General features: G+C 34.6%; 1 protein-coding gene across 6 annotated transcripts in view; it reads right to left on the reverse strand.

The window, feature by feature from the left end:
• The window catches only part of LOC132560801 (nuclear factor 1 X-type-like), a 122,352-nt gene that overhangs the window by 73,703 nt on the left and 24,092 nt on the right, over positions 1–24,557 (reverse strand). For 4 of the 6 annotated variants that reach the window (XM_060225516.1, XM_060225509.1, XM_060225502.1 and 1 more), the window contains exon 2: positions 4,076–4,231. In XM_060225516.1, the coding sequence (XP_060081499.1) occupies positions 4,076–4,117 (42 nt within the window). In that variant the 5' untranslated portion in view covers positions 4,118–4,231. Of the gene's footprint in view, positions 1–4,075; positions 4,232–14,002; positions 14,183–24,557 lie in introns of those variants that run through there. The other 2 variants (XM_060225523.1, XM_060225493.1) reach the window with 1 other exon arrangement.

Genomic DNA, 24,557 nt, shown 5'->3' on the forward strand with positions numbered 1-24,557 from the left:
CAGAGATAAAAAGTATGTGTTTGTACATGACACAGAAATACTACACGGTCCAGAGATAAAAAGTATGTGTTTGTACATGACACAGAAATACTACATGGCCCAGAGATGTACAGTAAGTGTTTGTACATGACACAGAAATACTACACGGTCCAGAGATGTACAGTAAGTGTTTGTACATGACACAGAAATACTACACGGTCCAGAGATGTACAGTAAGTGTTTGTACATGACACAGAAATACTACACGGTCCAGAGATAAAAAGTATGTGTTTGTACATGACACAGAAATACTACACGGTCCAGAGATAAAAAGTATGTGTTTGTACATGACACAGAAATACTACACGGTCCAGACATAAAAAGTATGTGTTTGTACATGACACAGAAATACTACACGGTCCAGACGTACAGTAAGTGTTTGTACATGACACAGAAATACTACACGGTCCAGAGATAAACAGTAAGTGTTTGTACATGACACAGAAATACTACACGGTCCAGAGATGTACAGTAAGTGTTTGTACACGACACAGAAATACTACACGGTCCAGAGATAAACAGTAAGTGTTTGTACATGACACAGAAATACTACACGGTCCAGAGATGTACAGTAAGTGTTTGTACATGACACAGAAATACTACACGGTCCAGAGATGTACAGTAAGTGTTTGTACACGACACAGAAATACTACACGGTCCAGAGATGTACAGTAAGTGTTTGTACATGACACAGAAATACTACACGGTCCAGAGATGTACAGTAAGTGTTTGTACATGACACAGAAATACTACACGGTCCAGAGATGTACAGTAAGTGTTTGTACATGACACAGAAATACTACACGGTCCAGAGATGTACAGTAAGTGTTTGTACATAACACAGAAATACTACACGGTCCAGAGCTAAAAAGTAAGTGTTTGTACATGACACAGAAATACTACATGGTCCAGAGATGAACAATATGTGTCTCCAGACCTATCTGTGTCATGTACAAACCCTGTATATTTCAGATTTTAAGCCACACCTTTTTTCTTCATGAGTCTGGCATGAGGAAGAAGGCATTCTATTTGTACAAGAAGGTGCTCTGTAGCAGTACTCATCACAAATCAAGCATATTCTTAGAAGCTGAAATACTTTAGAATGAAGCTACATATAAAAGTAAAGTCGGACATAAACCTATACTAAAAATGTTGGATCAAGCTGGATATTAGATTCTATGATAATAATTGAGATGAGAAAGAGCAAACCAAAACATGACACTTATTTTGAAAGGTTTCCCTGCATTCCACACTTCACCACTATGGTGACCACCAACAAATTTACATACGTTTCTTTGAAAATCAAAAAAGTTTTTCCTGTAATTCTTTATTTTGTGAGATGTACAGTATATCTAAAAATTGGGACTAGCAATCAAAATTTACAAACTGATCAATTATGTCTAGCTTCATTTTTAGTACACTCAATTACATCAATCGCCAGTCACACTAAAAGACATGAAGAAGATCATGGATACTTAAAATCTTTAACCCTGACCAGCAATGGTTACCGTTCAGAATGAAACACAGCCTAAACAGTTGTAAGTTCTTCTACTTTATTATTTATCACACTGAAAAACTCATATACATATTCAGAACAAAAGAATAGGGTATTAGAGACTTTGAAACATTCCAACGCCATTAAGTAGACATAAATAAGCAAATTTTAAGTCATTAATTTTTACATGTTTGAGACAAACTGTGGAGAAAACATTTTTATGGGCAGTTTTTGACAGGCAACATACAAATTATCTCAAGATATATTGATCGCTGTGAAGAAGCATGTAATTTTTTGAAACTTTTTGTCAGTACGAGGTTCAAAATTTGACATGCCATGGATCTGTATCTTTTTGATATACATGTATCCTGTTATTTCCCATTTCCATCATTTTAGGTATTCATGCTAATTTTGTTTTTATCTTTTGAAGAATTTTATCTGAGAAATTTAAATATATTCTAAAGTATGAGTTTTTTACATGATCTCAAGAAAGCAGGTCACATTTAAAAAATCAATATGACATTCTCATATAACATGAGCAATGATATTACAAGTAATGATATTATTTAAAAGTACATTTCCATGTTCCAATACTAAAATGTCTGTATTCATCTCAGTAATAGACTAGAATTATTTCCATGTACAACATTTCTCACATTGATACTCAAAAATGCAGTTCCAGCAAAGACTAAAAGGCTTAGCTACAATGATCAATGCTTGAAATTTTCAAATTTTACCACACATACAAAAGTGTCAGGGAAGTTTACACATATTTTTACAATTCACAAGACTTTAGGTAATTAATAAAGTTAAAGATGTATGACACAAGTAATCTCTCATTTATATCACAATTCACAAAACTTCAGTTCTGAGCTCTCTATTCCTATCAGTATACATTGATGAATTTTAAATAAAATTCAATTTTAACATTTAGAAAAAATCTTTTATAGAAAATTTACAAAGCATAGTGTTACTGATATTGAAAGATATGTCTGTTTGACTACTATATGTTCTGTTTCCAAGTCATTACCTCACAATCACTGTCCAATGTAATTAGGTCACTACTTCACAATCACTGTCCCATATCACTAGGTCTCTACCTCACAATCACTGTCCCATATCACTAGGTCACTACCTCACAATCACTGTCCCATATCACTAGGTCACTACCTCACAATCACTGTCCCATATCACTAGGTCTCTACCTCACAATCACTGTCCCATATCACTAGGTCACTACTTCACCATCACTGTCCCATGTCTCTAGGTCACTACCTCACAATCACTGTCCCATATCACTAGGTCACTACCTCACAATCACTGTCCCATATCACTAGGTCACTACCTCACAATCACTGTCCCATATCACTAGGTCACTACTTCACAATCACTGTCCCATATCACTAGGTCACTACCTCACAATCACTGTCCCAAATCACTAGGTCATATTACAGGTAATTACCTCACAATCACTTTCCAATATCATTAGGTCAATACTCATAATCACTATCCAATGTAACCTCATGATCAATGTTCTGTGTCATTTAGACACTACATCATGGTCACTATCCAATGTAACCTCATGATCAATGTTCTGTGTCATTTAGACACTACATCATGGTCACTATCCAATGTAACCTCATGATCAATGTTCTGTGTCATTTAGACACTACATCATGGTCACTATCCAATGTAACCTCATGATCAATGTTCTGTGTCATTTAGACACTACATCATGGTCACTATCCAATGTAACCTCATGATCCATGTTCTGTGTCATTTAGACACTACATCATGGTCACTATCCAATGTAACCTCATGATCAATGTTCTGTGTCATTTAGACACTACATCATGGTCACTATCCAATGTAACCTCATGATCAATGTTCTGTGTCATTTAGACACTACATCATGGTCACTATCCAATGTAACCTCATGATCAATGTTCTGTGTCATTTAGACACTACATCATGGTCACTATCCAATGTAACCTCATGATCAATGTTCTGTGTCATTTAGACACTACATCATGGTCACTATCCAATGTAACCTCATGATCAATGTTCTGTGTCATTTAGACACTACATCATGGTCACTATCCAATGTAACCTCATGATCCATGTTCTGTGTCATTTAGACACTACATCATGGTCACTATCCAATGTAACCTCATGATCAATGTTCTGTGTCATTTAGACACTACATCATGGTCACTATCCAATGTAACCTCATGATCAATGTTCTGTGTCATTTAGACACTACATCATGGTCACTATCCAATGTAACCTCATGATCAATGTTCTGTGTCATTTAGACACTACATCATGGTCACTGTCCCAAGCTATAAGGCCACTATCTCACAATCACTGACCAAGGTCCATCTAAGCATTGACTAACACTTTACCTTATTTAATTAGAAAAATTCTTCCAGGGGAATGTGCATACATGTATGATATAACAAGTGATCTGAAGTACTTTGTGGGGTTTGATAATCCAGGTAAGGATGTATAGTAACGTTATGAAATGTTGATAAATCTCACCTGTAATTCTTCCTTAACTCTGCGCTCCTCATCCATTGACATGCGCTTCTCATGTTTTTTGTAGTACTTGCGTTTTGCTGCCTGGAGGTTGAACCATGTGTAGGAGAATGCCTTCACATGAGGAAGCAATGCCTCGATGAAGGGGTGGAATTCATCCTAAAAAGAAAAAATCCCATCAGTCAAAATAAGAGTATCTAGGATGTAAGAAAATATCAAAATGATGTTCTTAATTTGTTAAAAATAATCTAAAATTCATAATGCTGAGTACAATACGAGCAATGGCAACAATGAAATCTCAATACATTGTAATCCCAATTCTTTTCTACAAATGAAAGCTCAAATTTATCAGTTCTTATTTTTCTAAAGAAGTGTAGTGCAAATATTTTTTATTTTACAAAGGATGGTATGCATATTATTTTAACCTTAATGGATATGATATAACAATAATTCCCAATTGGACCTTTAATTAGTATAATATTCTTATGGCTAATTAACACAGAAGAGGTCCAAAGGTGGACAACTAAGTGTGTTAGAGCAACACTAATGACCATGCCAGCAACCCAGACAACTTTGGAACTTTTAACAGTTATTACTCAGGGCTCATGTAGTAAAATTAAAAACTTGTCGGCAGAATCTATTGTAAAAAAATCTTTACTAAAACTGAAGTTCTGCTAGCAGATTTTATTTTTGAATTCCCACTTGAGTTAGGCAATTGGTCTCATTGTTTTGCGAAAAATCCAATTAAAAATTAATTTCCAAAAAAGTTTATTTCACAGGTATTATACCTTACTTGTATTTGTCCAGTAAAAAACCTGGGGATCAATACATAACAATTTACTCAACCCAAAGCCAACACATAACCTCTGACATAGTCCAAGGGGCCTTCATTTATCTGTCTCAAGGCAGGGAGGTTGGCTCATTACAAGACAAAAACCCTAGAGGTAAAACATGTTACCTCTGATTCAAACTAAGGGGGGTTGGATTCAATACCAATACAGGACAAAAGCCCAAGAGAAAACACATTACTTCTAACTCAGCCCATGGGGCACCCAATCCATTACCTCTGACTTCCCAGAGGGCAAACACATAACTTCAGAATCAGCCCAAGGAGCCAACACATTACCTCTTTCTCAACCTAAGGGGACAGGACAGGTGGGTTTGATATTGACTTAGTATGTCTACTGATATGGCAATACATGTGAGTGGGCTTATTACCAGGCATTGTCTTATTTCCTGATAAATGGCACAGATACCTACATCACTAAATCCATTAGAATCAATCCAAATGAAAGACATCAATTAAAACTACAAGTTATAATCAATTATGACTTCATTTAGAAGTTATTGATTGGACTAAAGGCTATATTTAAATTTTGACTCCATCATGATCATTCACCATTACACCATGCTACAACAGGATCTCCTTTCACCTTGAAATGAGAGGAATTTGTTGTGATGAGGAGGACGGGTAAAAACTTTTGTATTTTTCTTTTTACTGTGAAACTTACCATGGACTGACTAATCAGAGAAATATGAATGCCTCAACAGACGATACAGACCTGGATAGCACAAAATGTGTAGTTCCAAATATCATCCATCATACATGAAAAGTTTTGGAAAAGACTTACATAATGTTCGGTCTTTTACTGATTAAAATTTATCAAAATGAACTTTTCCACAAGAATTATCACCGTTACTGCGGAATCAAGTTGTATACTGGTACGTGTACACCAGTATAATGGGGAAACTGGAGAAATGGAACTGATTCAATAATATGTAAATTCAGTTTCTTTTTACAACCAGTTGATGCCTGATCGAGTTATGATGTCCTGATTTTGTCAATATGACGCAACAGGTGACCTTTTAGGGGTCAATAACCTCCCTTTAAATATACTGCTGTCACAAAACAATGAACTTGCGTGCAGGCATCTACCTTCAAAGTGAGATGTATGACTTATAAGCACAGCTCTTCTAAAATATCAACTACACATACGAACTACACATGTATCATACATGTAGCTTACACACCTAGCTGGATACAATATAACCTAGCCAAAATGCATGAATAAAAAAACATATGCATTCCCTTCGTTAAAGGCCAGAAAAGGCTGTTAAACCTTCTTCTGATCTTCTGTGTAACAGTAATGGTTTATGGAGGGATGATATTTAACAGGAGATGGACCAGAAACTTTTTATGCTTTTTTTTTACATGCATTGATACATATAGACAAGAAGAATGTATGTATGGTACTCGCAATACCACGATATTGAAAAAACACCCAACAGTCACATAAAAAGAACACCCTACAGCACTGCCATCCCATTTTGATATATAGGAGAGACTGATCAATAAGACTGACAAGGGTCGTGGCGCTGCAGTACCCTGAACCATTAGGCAAATGTTAAAACCAACCAGAAAGGGTCTCAAAACTAGGAAGCAATTACACAACAAACTATTACATCCTACCAAGATGACTAGGGATCGGGCACCCTTTGCCGGCTGTCAGTTCTGAACTATCCAGGACATTTTAGGTGTCTAGATCCTGAAGAAGACCAGTCATTATGATATACAAAATACAGGCTAGTCGAAAGGTTTAAACCATCCACTGACAAATCATAATGGATAAAAGTCAGTAGCTTTCACCCACTTATTTAGTGGTTAAGATCCAAAGTCATGCTTCTTCTTGGTCAAAAGCATACATGTGTGAGAAAACAAAAGGATGTCAGGCAAGACAGCTGAAACATAAGCATAGAAAACAGACTTCTTGGCCTTACCAGCATATCAATTGTTTATGGTCTTGTCTGATAGCAAGAAATCGGTGAATTATAAGTATTTAAACCTTATTTTTACCTGTATTTCAGAAAATAATCTTGGCAACTTTTACACAGGTGTGTGATATGGGTCCTTTTCCCTCAGAAATTTACATAAATTTATTTCAAACTGCTAATTATTCCCTTGTTTCATCCAAAATTTTTCATTTATGCTTTTTTTGATACTTGTCATTTTCCTGTAGTTCATCATGTTCCATTCCAATCGATAAGAAATGAAAAAATGAAAACAGTATCCATTCCAATCGATAAGAAATGAAAAAATGAAAACAGTATTAGAAGGTTTTGATATATGAAATATGAACAATTTCATTTCTTTGTTTTTTGTTAATCTTTGAAAGATGTCACTAGATAAGGTTTTCCTTAACACACAATTCATAAATGTCACCATCTGAAAATACAGTACAAGAAAAAAAAGAAATTGTGGAGTTTACATTGCCTAAAAGCAATCTTTCAGTATATGTATTGTATATAAATATACATTTAAATAACTGGTCTAAAGAATTATCAGTGTGTGGATGTTTTGTTCCAGTTCATGATATATGGAGTTCATCATTTTGACAGACATCTAAAACTAAAATTCACTGACAGATAAAGTTCTAGTATAAAATATTTTAATTTATTGGCAGAACATCTAAATATGATGTAATCAATCAGACTTAAATTATATAACATTACTTTAAAATGTTTCAAGTTCTGTTCCCCTGATTTAAATTTATACACATCAGCAACATGTTTCTGATGAAAAATTGATTTCTCATAAAAAAATAATGACTGTGTTCCTCGTATCATCGCTTTCATTTTTAGGAAATTATTATTATGAAATATTACTGATCAACTTCTACGTACACATAACAAAACTTACATTTTACATAACTTGAAGAAGTTGTCTTCAATATATTACGCAATTGTGCCCTTGAATTGAGATTTATTTGATGTTTATATAGTATGCATGCAATATTCCCGTATGGATAATAACAAATTACTGATTTTGTAAGTAAATAATCACTATTACACGACAGGCCCTACACTTAACAATATTGTCATATAAAATTTAAATATTTATTAAACAGATAAATTTTACTTAGAATAGCCTCTCATATCTTTAAACTAATCCCTTTGGTTATCTGCTGAATTTCAATCAAATAAATCCAGAATGAAGGTATGGGAATTTTTCATTTGAACATATGAAATAATAACAACATCACATTAACAAACACAAAAAGAATTTACAAATAAAAAAGAAAAGTCTTTCTCCTGACAGTTAAATTGAGAATAAGCAAGCCTATGATTTCATAGCTAGTGTCATCTATCAAGATATCTAATGAAATCATCTGCAAATATTTCTAGAACAGTCAAGTGTTAGGGACTACATGTTGTATAAGTATAAACATGTGGTGATGAGGTCACAATTCACTACACCTGCTGTGGACACAGACCTGCAGCTCTTTTCTCCCATCTTCATTAAGCTGTGTACAACACTAATGCCGGTTTTATCAGCTCTGAGTGGTGACTTCTGTAGGTACACATTTGGTCACATTAGATTACTGTCTGGATCGTACAAAAGGACCTGATCCTAAGGTTAAATCCTAAACAGTATCCTATACATTATTATTGTACCCAATTATCTGTCAGGGCAAGAAAGGTAAATTTTAGACCTTAGATTTAGTATATATAACCAGATGTCAAGCACTTCCATGATTTTTGTTGGTACTCTTTGTTTATTAACTTACTTGTAACTTGGGCTCTGATTCAGTGAGATATAAATAATGGCTGACTACAAGGCAATCCAATGTACTAATACTAAAGTACTTAGATTCCCCAGACAAATTTTTTTATCTAATTATCTGTTGGTCATCAATCAATGTATAAACAAAATTAGTACTATGCTTTAGACATTAACCTTGTTCAATCGTACTTAGCAGTCTTTTTCTGTAGGAAACCTTTTTGATCCATTTAGATGTAGGTTATTATTCAACATACAAACATACTATCATAGAGCCATGCACTGAAGTGCATACACATAACACTGAAAATTGCAGTGTATATCTAAAACTTTATTGTATAAATAACACCACCTGACCTTTGTCAATATAACAAAGACATTAAACCTGTAGCAATTTATATCCTTCAGAAAGTTTTTTTCTGTGATACCTAGAATTACCTATATGTATGGACATGTCCACATACACTGGTATATCCTGCAACTTGGTGGGAAGGGAATTTAACTTTAATGTCTTGGAATAAATGTGTTTAAATAGTGTTACACTCACAGTGCAAATTCTTATACTGTATAGTTGTTCAATTTTGCAGGGCTAATAATATTTCTTTATCGACAGCAGATACAGCTGAATCAAAATCCCTGCCAATATTACAAACTATAGAGTTCGGGAAATGAAATAATTGATTAGCTTGAGGGTAACAGGGTTCACAGAAATCTCTTCATATGAAGATTTAACATTGACAGTTACTTTCTATACAATATGGGTATCTTCAGATATTCAGTAAAAGAATCGTCGATAGTCACTGTTATTCTTCCTACAGTATGGGTATCTATATCACTTTCAACACTTGTGATTGACAGCAACCCCCTTTCCTAAACCCTTGTATTAGAATTGACCATCAACCTGGAAAAGTTTAACATAAACACATCATATTTACTATAATGATTTCATGACATCAAAATTAAAGACAATAAGATTTACATGTATGTCTATAATAGACTATCCTATTTAAGATATTACAATTTTTTACAACAGACTAGGTCCTATTTGATCATAAACATGTATGATAAATTCATTTACTTTATACTAATCACTCTTGCTGGTCTCCCTGAGGCAAGAATCCAGATCAGTAGCCAGGGAACACCACATTCTCTGGAGGGGCAGTTGACTCCATATCTTTTCCTTTCAGTATAAGGAATTGGGCCTCTGTGTGCATTACCACCCTACCTCATCTGCCCATCCATTTTATGATTTTAAAAATTATCACAACTGACTATATTCTATTTTAACAGGTACATACATAGTGTACAAGACTTAATAATACAAGTGTATTGAGGTGAACATTTTCCTTAAGTCGGCTAGAATTTCGGTGGTTCAAATACGATATGTGGATATTACAACTTTATGAGAGAATACATGTGTCACGATACTATGTAACGTTTTTCGTAATAGTATCTTAATGATGGATCAAGTTCAGTTTGATAGTATGGATAAATTGGGAGTATAACTAGAGGGGAAAATTCATAGGGAGAGAGGAGTTTGTACATAGTAGGTAAGGTGGTGAGCTTTCAGGCAAAATGGTGTCACCATGGTTATATAATACTGGTATACAGGTTAGTAACTGAACATAGGCACAGAGGATGTGATGAAGTTGGCTACAGTTTACCTGTAATACACAGGTATTTAACTCACACTGGACATAGTTAGGTGGGATAAAGGTGTTATATTTATAGGTACACTGTATGTTACCTGGACACATGTATTCTCACTTCAGGTACCACTTTATACCTATTATAATATACAGGCTAGGTCAGGTGTTGACAGGTAAAAGGACAAGGAATAAAGTGAATACAGTAGTGTAACACATTGTGAAGGTAAGGCCAAATAATAAAAATTGTCTTTTCTGTTAAAGCTTGGCTTAATGATACTAATCTTTAATACTTACCTGATCGACTAAGAATATTACCAGGTACTGACAAAGTCAGAATTTACATTTGTGATCCATAAACATAACATAAAAAGTTTTTTAACAAAACACCTATCATGTAACAAGACAACAAACAGGTTTTAAAATTTCTCAATGTTATCCTAGAAGTGACAGTATCAGTTTTTTATATTTCTGTTAAAAGATTCGACATAAATAATTGAGTAGATCTTAATATCCTTTCTGCTTAACAGTCTCTGAAATTGCATGGGCACTTTTACTCGTTTGATACTGTAAAAATGTTCTAACCAACACAATTTATTTATAAATCTTTTAAACTTACTTCCTGTTACTGTATATTCTATAAAATATATATTTTTATATTATATTTTTTAACCCTTGTAAAATCTTAAGTATTGTGTATGAAGCTATGTATCTGAATCCTGATTTGTGAAAGTTAAATTAGATGTAAATACTTAACTTTTAAATTAACTGTATTATACAAAATGAATAGATTATACATCATATTGATATATCATAAATATAACATATCATTTATAAGTAGGGGCTGTACAAATTAAATCGAAGTATGCGACTACACATTACTTCAAAGTAATGTGAAACTTCCAGAAACAACCAGCAAAAATCCAAAATAGAGAACAAAAGCTTGTACACTTGGTGGCCCATGCATTGGGTTAGTAAAATGTTACAGTATAGTAGTGGCCAGCAGAAAGGAATTCACTATTGTGGGTCATTGGTCATACAGATTTCTCTTTTAAATAGATAGAAATATATGTGACATTCTGACACATTTATCTTCCCACATCTTCAGACTTCAGCAGTAAGATATGACTCATTCAACTTAATAAAGAAACATCTTTCATTTAAAACACCTGTAGCACACACAAGTGCATTTGGAAGGCCTATAAAGTTAATGTGATAGGGAAACTGAAATATTAAATAATGGAACAAATGAAACAGCACATTCACAAACAACTTTTTAAACAGGAGAATTATATGGGTGGTGCTCGTCAATGTATGACAAGTTATAATGAGAGGGACAAAACTTCCCAGATTTCTATGATACACATGTAACAGGATTATTCTCATCTAAGGACATACTACTGTTACACCTGTAACTGATGCTACATTCCACACATACTACTTTACTACCCCTTTAAATGACATCACCAGCTACATCACCTACTCTCTCTAATATCACTACAATATTTCTATAATAAGACAAAACACACCTATATATAATTATAAGACACTGCTGTGTTATCTCAACACTGAATCCCTCCTTATTTCTACTTATAACAACTACTTATGGATAAATACACTGACTCTAAGTTTACAGATGATACCCGATTTTCAAAGGCTACAAATGAATCATGACACAGCCACTGGAGTGGTATACATACTCATCATTTGACAACTTTAAACTTAAGGGGTATTGACAAGCAGACTTACATCATGACAGACAAAATAAAACAATTTCCAGGTATATATTGTGCATGAATTAATGAAATTAAGAATATAACATCTATAATGTCTGACCTATTGCTCTTTGTCACCGCTATTGAGGATAGGTAATGTTAACAGGTTTCATATTATCGTAAAATTCTGAACTGTTGTAATGCTTTAAAATATAGTATCTTAATACTCCCTCTTTCAGTTATTTGTCTTGGTAGGAAACATTCAAAATGAAAACTTTTGATAATCAAAATCAACCTATTAATTTAAACACTTGCAAACAATTTGAAGCTTTAAACTATTTCCTTTGATGATTGAAATACTCTGCAATGAGAATCCATAAAACAAATTAATCACACATAGACAACACCATGATGATGAACAGCAATCATATCCTGCGACACCCTACAGATTTAGTAAAATGGAAGTCAATCACTCAACCTCTTTTTAGGTATTTGCTTAAACTTCCAATGCTCTTTTTTACACTGGGGAGGTAAACTGCATTATAAAAAAGTACTTGAATTCAACATATAAGTTAACACCAATATATTGTTTTACTATGACGATAATATTGGGCATACTTATAACACACCTGCATGCTGTAATGCAACAGGTTTCAGTGTTACTAGAAAACATGACACCAAACTTTATCTTAATATTGATTTGAAAGAAAGCTACTACACCATACATTTCATAATCTTACTTAGGTACTCCTAGTAATTAACCTATCAAATACAGGAGTACCTACCCTGAAGTTTCCGCGTGAATTTATAAAATAAAGCATAAAGAACCATTAACTATTCCCTGATACACAATTGATATACAAAGTATAAAAAGAATTTGTATACCATAGCTGTATGTTGACTCCACAACATCACATCAGTTCAAGTTTAAATATCCATCAATGAAATATGTTTTCCAAACAGGTGTTCATGTACAGGTTCACTTAAAAATATAGAACTGTGCAACATTCCACATACAACTCTGCACATTAAATTCAAAGAATCGTTCACTGAACATATCTCCACAACGTTTCTGTGCTCATTGATTCACAGTTAAGTTCCGGTTTTATGCACAAATGATTTGCTAATGATAGCAGATTTTTTTTCCACTGGTCCACTATCAAATAACACTGACCCATGTGTATAAATGAAGATTGTTAACACATATTACAACCATTCTCTATGTGTTTGGTTCTATTCAATGTAATTTTAGTGCCATTCAACCAATTAACCACGAGCTTGTCCGTGCTGAGATATAAGTCATAGTAAAATCAGATGTCAGAAGAGGGTACAGAATTTGCCTACACAGTCTACAGATATAAACCACAACTTGGGACTTTTTCATTTTGCTTGTGCTAAGGGGCCTCCATTTTGACAGATCAAATTATTACTGCGTTTCGAAAAATACAAGGTTGGATGAACACAAAAATGTCGTTATTAGACTTATATTAACACATTTAAAACTTTAGATTAACTTTTGGTGAAGTTTTTGCTTCTTTTATCGAAGTTTTTAACTAAACTATGCTAGCTTTTTACCGTGTGTATAAGCGACCCCGGCTAACATTTCAGCTTCAATACACATCATCTGCCTTTTAAACCTGCCATTATTTCACCTGTGCACGCAAATCTATGAACAAAGTCATATTTGTGGAAACGGCAAATATATATATGTCATTTTTATTAACATATCGAACGCACGTATCATCCAGTAACCCAGAAAATCGAAATAGTACCACTATAAGCACGCACAGACACGAACAGTGGAGTTTTTGGCAGCCATTTTGGAAAATAATCCTTGACGAAGAACTACGCCAAGTACTTCCCTGCCAATTTCTAATAATATATATGCATGCTTTACGTTTGGAAGGGAACAACAAAACATCGGTATCACTATCTGACCCGATCAAAGCTGACAATTTCTGACTTCAGAAATGGTTTGTTCAGCACTTTTACTCCGCTCGGCTACACTCACCATGGTCATCTTCTGATAACTTTCATGTCCGAAGTATATTTGTTTTCATCCATAGATAAAATAATCCATATTCTCGTACTCGAACTTATTACATGGATGGTGGATCACTTTTGATCACAGTTTTCCTCTGGCGTTACACTGGGAAACCCGCCAAAGTTACTGACCCCGGGTTCTCCTCTATTAGAGTCTATGGCGTAGTATGTTTTGAGAAGAGACTATTGTTGTTGTCGCTTTCCAAATATGGAGGCATTGGGTATCACTCCTCCGGGTTTGACCAATCACATCGCGTGTATTTTATTTACAGCTATAATGATTGACAGCCATACGTGAGTGTCCTACGGGAGAACCATCTAAACTTTTAACAAAACCTAATAAAATCCCACTAAATACAGCGAACTGGGAAACAATTTTGTCAGGATAAATTATGCGAATGCTTATAATCAAGAGAAAATGTTCTTTCCATGGATACATTATTTTATTATTGAAATTACCATATTCAGATATGACCATACCTGTTTGGTAAACGTAAAACAAACGATGTATAGTATTTGCAAATTTAGAGAATTTGACAAACATGGTGAGAAAATAAAAGATGAATACGTGTTTAACAAGTTCATCGTTTTGTATTAGTGGAAGTAATTTCTAAATATGCCTTATCTTCAATTTTTAAATCGAAACCAAAAGTAGGGTAGTACATTGCTTCTGAATATAGACCTGATTGAATAATGATTGATGGTTAACCACGCCCACTTACGATAGAATCCATTCATTCATAGAATTTGCCAGATTTGTAAAAAGATAGTGAAAGCGGGACATGCGGTATGCCAATTAAGTAGCACGCGCGGCTATAACCGTTAAACTTCCCGGTAACAAAGAGTTCATTGATATAACTAACAAGTGATAATACTGACTGATATCATTTAAATTATAATTATGATTTCATTTTAATGCACCAATTTAAATAAGAAAAAAAATCGATCATTTTATACAAAAATCATTTTATGTCTAGAAGAGGTCAAAATTTTACAGTTAGTATTTAAAACTTTATTTCATTCGTATATACAATACATTTAATACATATTAAGCAAAAACAGAAATCGAATTAAATTTGGAAATAAGTATTGTAAGCCTACATATAATCCGTCTCCAGTAAGAAACACATGATTTGTATAGCCATGGAAACCTGTATATGTGAAACAAAATAAACAGAAAGTTATTGAGGGAAGAGGAAGGGGAGTTGCCCAGCATACAACTGCAATACTCCGACATGATAGTAGTTTTTGTTGTCAACTTGAATTGTCAGTTACATGGTCAACGTTTTACTGGACATTTCATTCTTAATTAACAAATTAATTATCTATTAATTTTTCTTGTTATTAGTTTTTATTATTGTAGTTCTCAATTTTCAAAAATATACTTTTTATCATAACTTATTTCTTAACGCAACAAATTAAAAAAAAAAGATTTACTAATTAATGTAAACTTGTAATAGAGAATTATATCACTAACTGTATACATTTCTGACACGTGACACCGTAGTGTTGATGCTCTCAGTTTTAAATGTATGATCATGTCAAAACATTATAAAGATGCGAGAAGACCTGAAAAATTAACAGACTGGACGACTAAATTCTCCACCTGCAAAAAAATATTCCTTTCAACTATTACCTGTATTTATTTGATATCCATTTGTTGTGGCACCAAATGAAATATTAACCAGGAAATCAAATTGTTTCATTATCTATACTGGACTAAGACATCAGTCTAATATTATCTATGTTAGACTAAAAGACTAATACACATAGACTACATCAATATAATATTATCTATGTAAGACTAACACACCAGTCTAATATCATCTATGTTAGACTAACACATCAGTATAATATCATCTATGTTAGACTAACACATCAGTATAATATCATCTATGTTAGACTAACACATCAGTATAATATCATCTATGTTAGACTAACACATCAGTATAATATCATCTATGTTAGACTAACACATCAGTATAATATCATCTATGTTAGACTAACACAACAATCTTATATTATCTATAATAGACAAACACGTCAGCCTATTACGTGAATGAGAAAAGAAAACTGAATATGAATTAAACTAGACAAACGTAATTATTTAATTTTACGATATTACCCATACTACCCTAATACATCAGTCTATTATTTGGTGAAAATAGAAAACTGGATACTACTCTAATACCTGACTAACGCATCGATCTATTACCTGTGAGAAAAAAAGTACCGAATGTTACTCATACCAGACTAACGCATCAGTCTATTATGTGTGTGAGAATAGAATACTGAATATTACCCATACTAGACAAACGTATCAGTCTATTACGAGTGTCGGAGAATAGAAGACTGAATATTACCCATACTAGACAAACGTATCAGTCTATTACGAGTGTCGGAGAGTAGAATACTGAATATTACCCATACTAGACAAACGTATCAGTCTATTACGAGTGTCGGAGAGTAGAATACTGAATATTACCCATACTAGACAAACGTATCAGTCTATTACGAGTGTCGGAGAATAGAATACTGAATATTACCCATACTAGACAAACGTATCAGTCTATTACGAGTGTCGGAGAGTAGAATATTGAATATTACCCATACTAGACAAACGTATCAGTCTATTACGAGTGTCGGAGAATAGAATACTGAATATTACCCATACTAGACAAACGTATCAGTCTATTACGAGTGTCGGAGAGTAGAAGACTGAATATTACCCATACTAGACTAATACATCAGGCTATTACGAGTGTCGGAGAGCAGATTTGAATATTACCCATACTAGACTAATACATCAGTCTATTACGAGTGTCGGAGAGTAGAATATTGAATATTACCCATATTAGACAAACGTATCAGTCTATTACGAGTGTCGGAGAGTAGAAGACTGAATATTACCCATATTAGACAAACGTATCAGTCTATTATGAGTGTCGGAGAGTAGAATATTGAATATTACCCATATTAGACAAACGTATCAGTTATTACGAGTGTCGGAGAGTAGAAGACTGAATATTACCCATACTAGACTAATGCATCAGTCTATTACGAGTGTCGGAGAGTAGAATATTGAATATTACCCATATTAGACAAACGTATCAGTCTATTACGAGTGTCGGAGAGTAGAAGACTGAATATTACCCATAAAGACAAACGTATCAGTCTATTACGAGTGTCGGAGAGTAGAATATTGAATATTACCCATATTAGACAAACGTATCAGTCTATTATGAGTGTCGGAGAGTAGAATACTGAATATTACCCATACTAGACTAATACATCAGGCTATTACGAGTGTCGGAGAGTAGAATATTGAATATTACCCATACTAGACTAATACATCAGTCTATTACGAGTGTCGGAGAGTAGAATATTGAATATTACCCATATTAGACAAACGTATCAGTCTATTACGAGTGTCGGAGAGTAGAAGACTGAATATTACCCATACTAGACTAATACATCAGTCTATTACGAGTGTCGGAGAGTAGAATATTGAATATTACCCATACTAGACTAATACATCAGTCTATTACGAGTGTCGGAGAGTAGAATATTGAATATTACCCATATTAGACAAACGTATCAGTCTATTACGAGTGTCGGAGAGTAGAAGACTGAATATTACCCATACTAGACTAATACATCAGTCTATTACGAGTGTCGGAGAGTAGAATATTGAATATTACCCATACTAGACTAATACATCAGTCTATTACGAGTGTCGGAGAGTAGAATATTGAATATTACCCATATTAGACAAACGTATCAGTCTATTACGAGTGTCGGAGAGTAGAAGACTGAATATTACCCATACTAGACAAACGTATCAGTCTATTACGAGTGTCGGAGAGTAGAATATTGAATATTGCCCATATTAGACAAACGTATCAGTCTATTATGAGTGTCGGAGAGTAGAATATTGAATATTACCCATATTAGACAAACGTATCAGTCTATTACGAGTGTCGGAGAGTAGAATATTGAATATTACCCATACTAGACTAATACATCAGTCTATTACGAGTGTCGGAGAGTAGAATATTGAATATTACCCATATTAGACAAACGTATCAGTCTATTACGAGTGTCGGAGAGTAGAAGACTGAATATTACCCATACTAGACAAACGTATCAGTCTATTACGAGTGTCGGAGAGTAGAATATTGAATATTGCCCATATTAGACAAACGTATCAGTCTATTATGAGTGTCGGAGAGTAGAATACTGAATATTACCCATACTAGACTAATACATCAGTCTAATATGTATGTGATAAAAGCAAACTGGATATAACCCATTCTAGACTAGAGTAACAATTATGTGAAAATTTTATGACGGAATGCTGATAGTAGTAACGGGTTTCTTGGTATCAAAATATTATATATACCGAGATCTCAAATATATTGTTGGACATTTTTGTACACATGGTAGTTCTGCACTTTGATCACATGCAGCATAAGTGATAAGGACGTTCAAGCATTGGTTAGCGTCAGGTAAACTTCTTACCTCTACATAAACAATTGTTTATTCTAAATAAATAGCTGCTCCCTTCCACCGTCTCTGTCATCGTACGAGTGAAATATTTGGCATAAAAAATCGCTACGTTATCATAGTTTCTGGCCCGTGTACTGCTATTTCTGCATAACGTAATTTATCATCAGTGTTAACAAGACTTAAAATGGACCACAGTGGACATTGGATCTTATTCTCAGCTATGTAAATTTTCTATAGAAGCAAGGCATTTCCAGTAATTGGTCATATTAATTAGCTTTTTGATGAATTTTCCCCTTCATTATGTAGATAAGTTGGAAATTATTACTGTTTGAAGACGAAACCTGACTTGGAATAAATTGATACATATTTTAGATCATTTTATCACTTCTAACACATATATCAATGATTTTCAACCAATAATTCGATATATCAATATTTTATTGAAATGATATAACGATATAAATTGTAATTTAAAAAAAAAACTGTATAAACTATATCTAAAATGAAACGCATTTAATTGTTTTGTTTTATTTCATGTTTCGCAGCTAAACCTACACGAGTTATCTTTCTTGTCATATGCCCTAGCATGTATTTACAATCACGGCGATGCTTCGATCCCATATGGGCTGGACAAATACGTAACTGATCGTCCTTCCTTCCTTCCTCCTTCCTTTCTTCCTTCCTTCCTTCATTCCTTCCTTCCTTCCTTCCTTTATGCATTCATCCATTCATCTTTCATTCCTTATCCTTATTCCAATAAAATTTCGATGTGTAACTCCGTATACTAAATAAGATAAGATTTTTCTCATCTCAATAACTGAATATATACTTGGTGTTTGTGACAACTTCATTGCACCAAGTGTGATAGGTGGTACTCCTTCATTTTTGATCCTCAAGTGGATACGACGAGACCAGGGCAACTCTTACAACAAAGAGCACCTACCTGCACATCTCCTAGGCAATGAGCTGGAAAACAGTTTGCAGGTGAGCTACGAATTGGAAATACATGCAAATTAGAATGTATTTTCTCGAAATCCTTCCTTATATTTCATACAAGTATATAGGAAAATTATTAGATTTTTTTTCGATTAGTATCTATAAAAAAGGGAAAAGTAAGGACATCGTTTAGCAGTTCTTATCAAAGATTTCTGTTGAATCAGTACCATTCCACAGGGAGCTGATTGAAGATAGGGGGAGTGTGCAGGTGGCTATATCGACGCTTTATCTCTGTAGTAAATCAACAACTCTCGTGAAATGGCGTGCGAATACCGTATCACGATTGCCCCAATCACTATTGCTTTAAACTCCCTCATAGTTACCTTTTTAAAGACATTGACAAGAATCCGCGATAAAAACTACATATAATATACTGCTTTCGGAGGAGGCCCTGTTTTATGCGCGATCATGAGATATCTATGATCTTAACTCCAAATCATCGGTTTTAAGTGCATCAATGTTTATATTTCCCCACTAGAAATGTTTTGTTTCGTAAATCTACGCCATTCTACCACCGATACTAATCTAATCGGACGGTATGGCCGAAAATAGACGAATATGATGAAAGTGAAGATATGTGGGACATCTGGAGCTTACACAATCTTACCAATCCTCCTTGTTAAATAATAAGGACGAGCAGCTCGAATTTATATAACAAATATAGTAATATAGAATTTAAATTTTGGATACTACATATTGTGTAATGTACAACTGTACACGCCTCTTATATACGCCCGTCTTATGTTGTCTGTTGCAATCAACTTTGAATTAAATTTTGTTTTAATAAATACTAATAACCAATGTTTGACCATCGATTTGGTAGTAGTAAAGTAGGGTCATGGAATTCAAATTCATACAAAAAAGAGGGGGATGTGGGAATGACATAACAGTAAGACACAATATGATTCCAATGAATGATTTGCTGTTAAAACACCTCCTCTAAAGCACTTGGACGAATTATAATTAGATTTCAGGTGTCCTTGGGTTCTTCCTCCCCTCGAGATGGATCTGAGATATCCATTTTTATACATGGGAAGTCACGTTGCCACACGGTTCTACAAGGAACTATACCTGCCGAGTAAATTACTCGAGTTCAGGCGCGTTGTGCTAAATGCGCCTCATCACCAGACTCCCTGGGGAGGAGCTATGCTAATTAGGTGGTGATTTAAGCTTTCATATCTAGGCATTGAATTTCATCAAATTGAACATCTGCTTTAATTTTCTTGAAAAAATATTTATTATTTTGATATTACAGATTCATACTTTTTTATTGCATTTTGCCTCTTTTACTGGACAAAAAATATATATACGGTGGAACTGAATGCGATACTGCCGATAAATCTGTTAATGTATTTACTCAACTGTAAAGCAGATAGCATGTCTTGATTTACAGGAGAGGAAGGGGGGGGGGGTAGGGTGGGCGAGGGGAAGGGGAGCTAATAAAAACATACATGTACATTTCTGAATGATGCATGACGTCAGGACATCTATATACGAATAATGCATTTAGGTCGCTGATACCAATCACGGAAGATTTTTTCAGGAAGTATTACGAGTAATATTTCTATACCGTTATCATTTCAGGAAATAACAGAAGAGTGTGAATTGTATGAGATAGGATGCAAGGATGTTTGTCTCTGTGTGTGTGGAGGGGGAGGGGGTTCTTAAAAAGTATAATACCAATTCGCCATTTTTTCAATAGTTCTCACATATAGACTGAAACGTTCTTTGAACAGAAAGATAAAATCTGCTGCCGTTACAACCATTGGGTTTTAAGTTCAGCAATAAAAATACAAAGACACTGCCTTTTAATTTGTCAGAAAGTTTTTCTTTCATGTATATTAGGTAAGTTATCTAAGAATTGCGAAAACTGGGTCGTAAAAACCGCAGCCATGGGGTAAGATACATTGGTGTATTTGACGATAAATGAAATTGGAAACAAATACACTGGTAATATCTCCCTTGAAACGTGTAATAAAATTCTCAAGTACGATAAAACAGCGTTAATGTCCGCTGCTGAACCGATGTGCACGAAATCACACCTGTACGAAGTTAGAAGTATAAGCCACAGAACAGGAACAGTATAGACAACAGAACAGGTACAAATCACACCTGTACAACAGATAACACCTGTACAACAGTAAGATATATAGACTATAGAACAGGTACAGATCACACCTGTACAACAGATCACACCTGTACAACAGTAAGATATATAGGTACAGATCACACCTGTACAACAGATCACACATGTACAACAGTAAGATATATAGACTACAGTACAGGTAAATATCACACCTGTACAACAGATCACGCCTGTACAACAGTAAGATATATAGACTACAGTACAGGTACATATCACACCTGTACAACAGATCACACCTGTACAACAGTAAGATATATAGACTACAGTACAGGTACATATCACACCTGTACAACAGATCACACCTGTACAACAGTAAGATATATATACAGTACAGGTACAGATCACACCTGTACAACAGATCACACCTGTACAACAGTAAGATATCACACCAGTACAGGTACATATCACACCTGTACAACAGATCACGCCTGTACAACAGTAAGATATATAGACTACAGTACAGGTACATATCACACCTGTACAACAGATCACACCTGTACAACAGTAAGATATATAGACTACAGTACAGGTACAGATCACACCTGTACAACAGATCACACCTGTACAACAGTAAGATATATAGACTACAGTACAGGTACATATCACACCTGTACAACAGATCACACCTGTACAACAGATCACACCTGTACAACAGATCACACCTGTACAACAGATCACGCCTGTACAACAGTAAGATATATAGACTACAGTACAGGTACATATCACACCTGTACAACAGATCACACCTGTACAACAGTAAGATATATAGACTACAGTACAGGTACATATCACACCTGTACAACAGATCACACCTGTACAACAGTAAGATATATAGACTACAGTACAGGTACAGATCACACCTGTACAACAGATCACACCTGTACAACAGTAAAATATATAGACTACAGTACAGGTACATATCACACCTGTACAACAGATCACGCCTGTACAACAGTAAGATATATAGACTACAGTACAGGTACAGATCACACCTGTACAACAGATCACACCTGTACAACAGTAAGATATATAGACTACAGTACAGGTACATATCACACCTGTACAACAGATCACGCCTGTACAACAGTAAGATATATTGACTACAGTACAGGTATATATCACACCTGTACAACAGATCACGCCTGTACAACAGTAAGATATATAGACTACAGTACAGGTACAGATCACACCTGTACAACAGATCACACCTGTACAACAGATCACGCCTGTACAACAGTAAGATATATAGACTACAGTACAGGTACAGATCACACCTGTACAACAGATCACACCTGTACAACAGTAAGATATATAGACTACAGTACAGGTACAGATCACACCTGTACAACAGATCACACCTGTACAACAGTAAGATATATAGACTACAGTACAGGTACAGATCACACCTGTACAACAGATCACACCTGTACAACAGTAAGATATATAGACTACAGTACAGGTACAAATCACACCTGTACAACAGATCACACCTGTACAACAGTAAGATATATAGACTACAATACAGGTACAGATCACACCTGTACAACAGATCACACCTGTACAACAGTAAGATATATAGACTACAGTACAGGTACAGATCACACCTGTACAACAGATCACACCTGTACAACAGTAAGATATATAGACTACAGTACAGGTACAGATCACACCTGTACAACAGATCACACCTGTACAACAGTAAGATATATAGACTACAGTACAGGTACATATCACACCTGTACAACAGATCACACCTGTACAACAGATCACACCTGTACAACAGTAAGATATATAGACTACAGTACAGGTACATATCACACCTGTACAACAGTAAGATATATACACTATAGTACAGGTACAGATCACACCTGTACAACAGTAAGATATATAGACTACAGTACAGGTACAGATCACACCTGTACAACAGTAAGATATATACACTATAGTACAGGTACAGATCACACCTGTACAACAGTAAGATATATAGACTACAGTACAGGTACAGATCACACCTGTACAACAGTAAGATATATAGACTACAGTACAGGTACAGATCACACCTGTACAACAGTAAGATATATAGACTACAGTACAGGTACAGATCACACCTGTACAACAGTAAGATATATAGACTACAGTACAGGTACAGATCACACCTGTACAACAGTAAGATATATAGACTACAGTACAGGTACAGATCACACCTGTACAACAGTAAGATATATAGACTACAGTACAGGTACATATCACACCTGTACAACAGATCACACCTGTACAACAGTAAGATATATAGACTACAGTACAGGTACATATCACACCTGTACAACAGATCACACCTGTACAACAGTAAGATATATAGACTACAGTACAGGTACAGATCACACCTGTACAACAGTAAGATATATAGACTACAGTACAGGTACAGATCACACCTGTACAACAGTAAGATATATAGACTACAGTACAGGTACAGATCACACCTGTACAACAGTAAGATATATAGACTACAGTACAGGTACAGATCACACCTGTACAACAGTAAGATATATATATAGTACTACAGTACACCTGTACAGATCACACCTGTACAACAGTAAGATATATAGACTACAGTACAGGTACAGATCACACCTGTACAACAGTAAGATATATACACTATAGTACAGGTACAGATCACACCTGTACAACAGTAAGATATATAGACTACAGTACAGGTACAGATCACACCTGTACAACAGATAACACCTGTACAACAGTAAGATATATAGACTACAGTACAGGTACAGATCACACCTGTACAACAGTTATTAGTAGACTGCTGTTCAGTGAGGTATGAGAGCTTTAGCGGCAACATTTTAACTGTACAAAAACG

Source organism: Ylistrum balloti, unplaced genomic scaffold, assembly GCF_031769215.1.
Source record: "Ylistrum balloti isolate Yb309-2 unplaced genomic scaffold, AGI_CSIRO_Ybal_v1 Utg369668, whole genome shotgun sequence".
Classification (NCBI taxonomy): domain Eukaryota; kingdom Metazoa; phylum Mollusca; class Bivalvia; order Pectinida; family Pectinidae; genus Ylistrum; species Ylistrum balloti.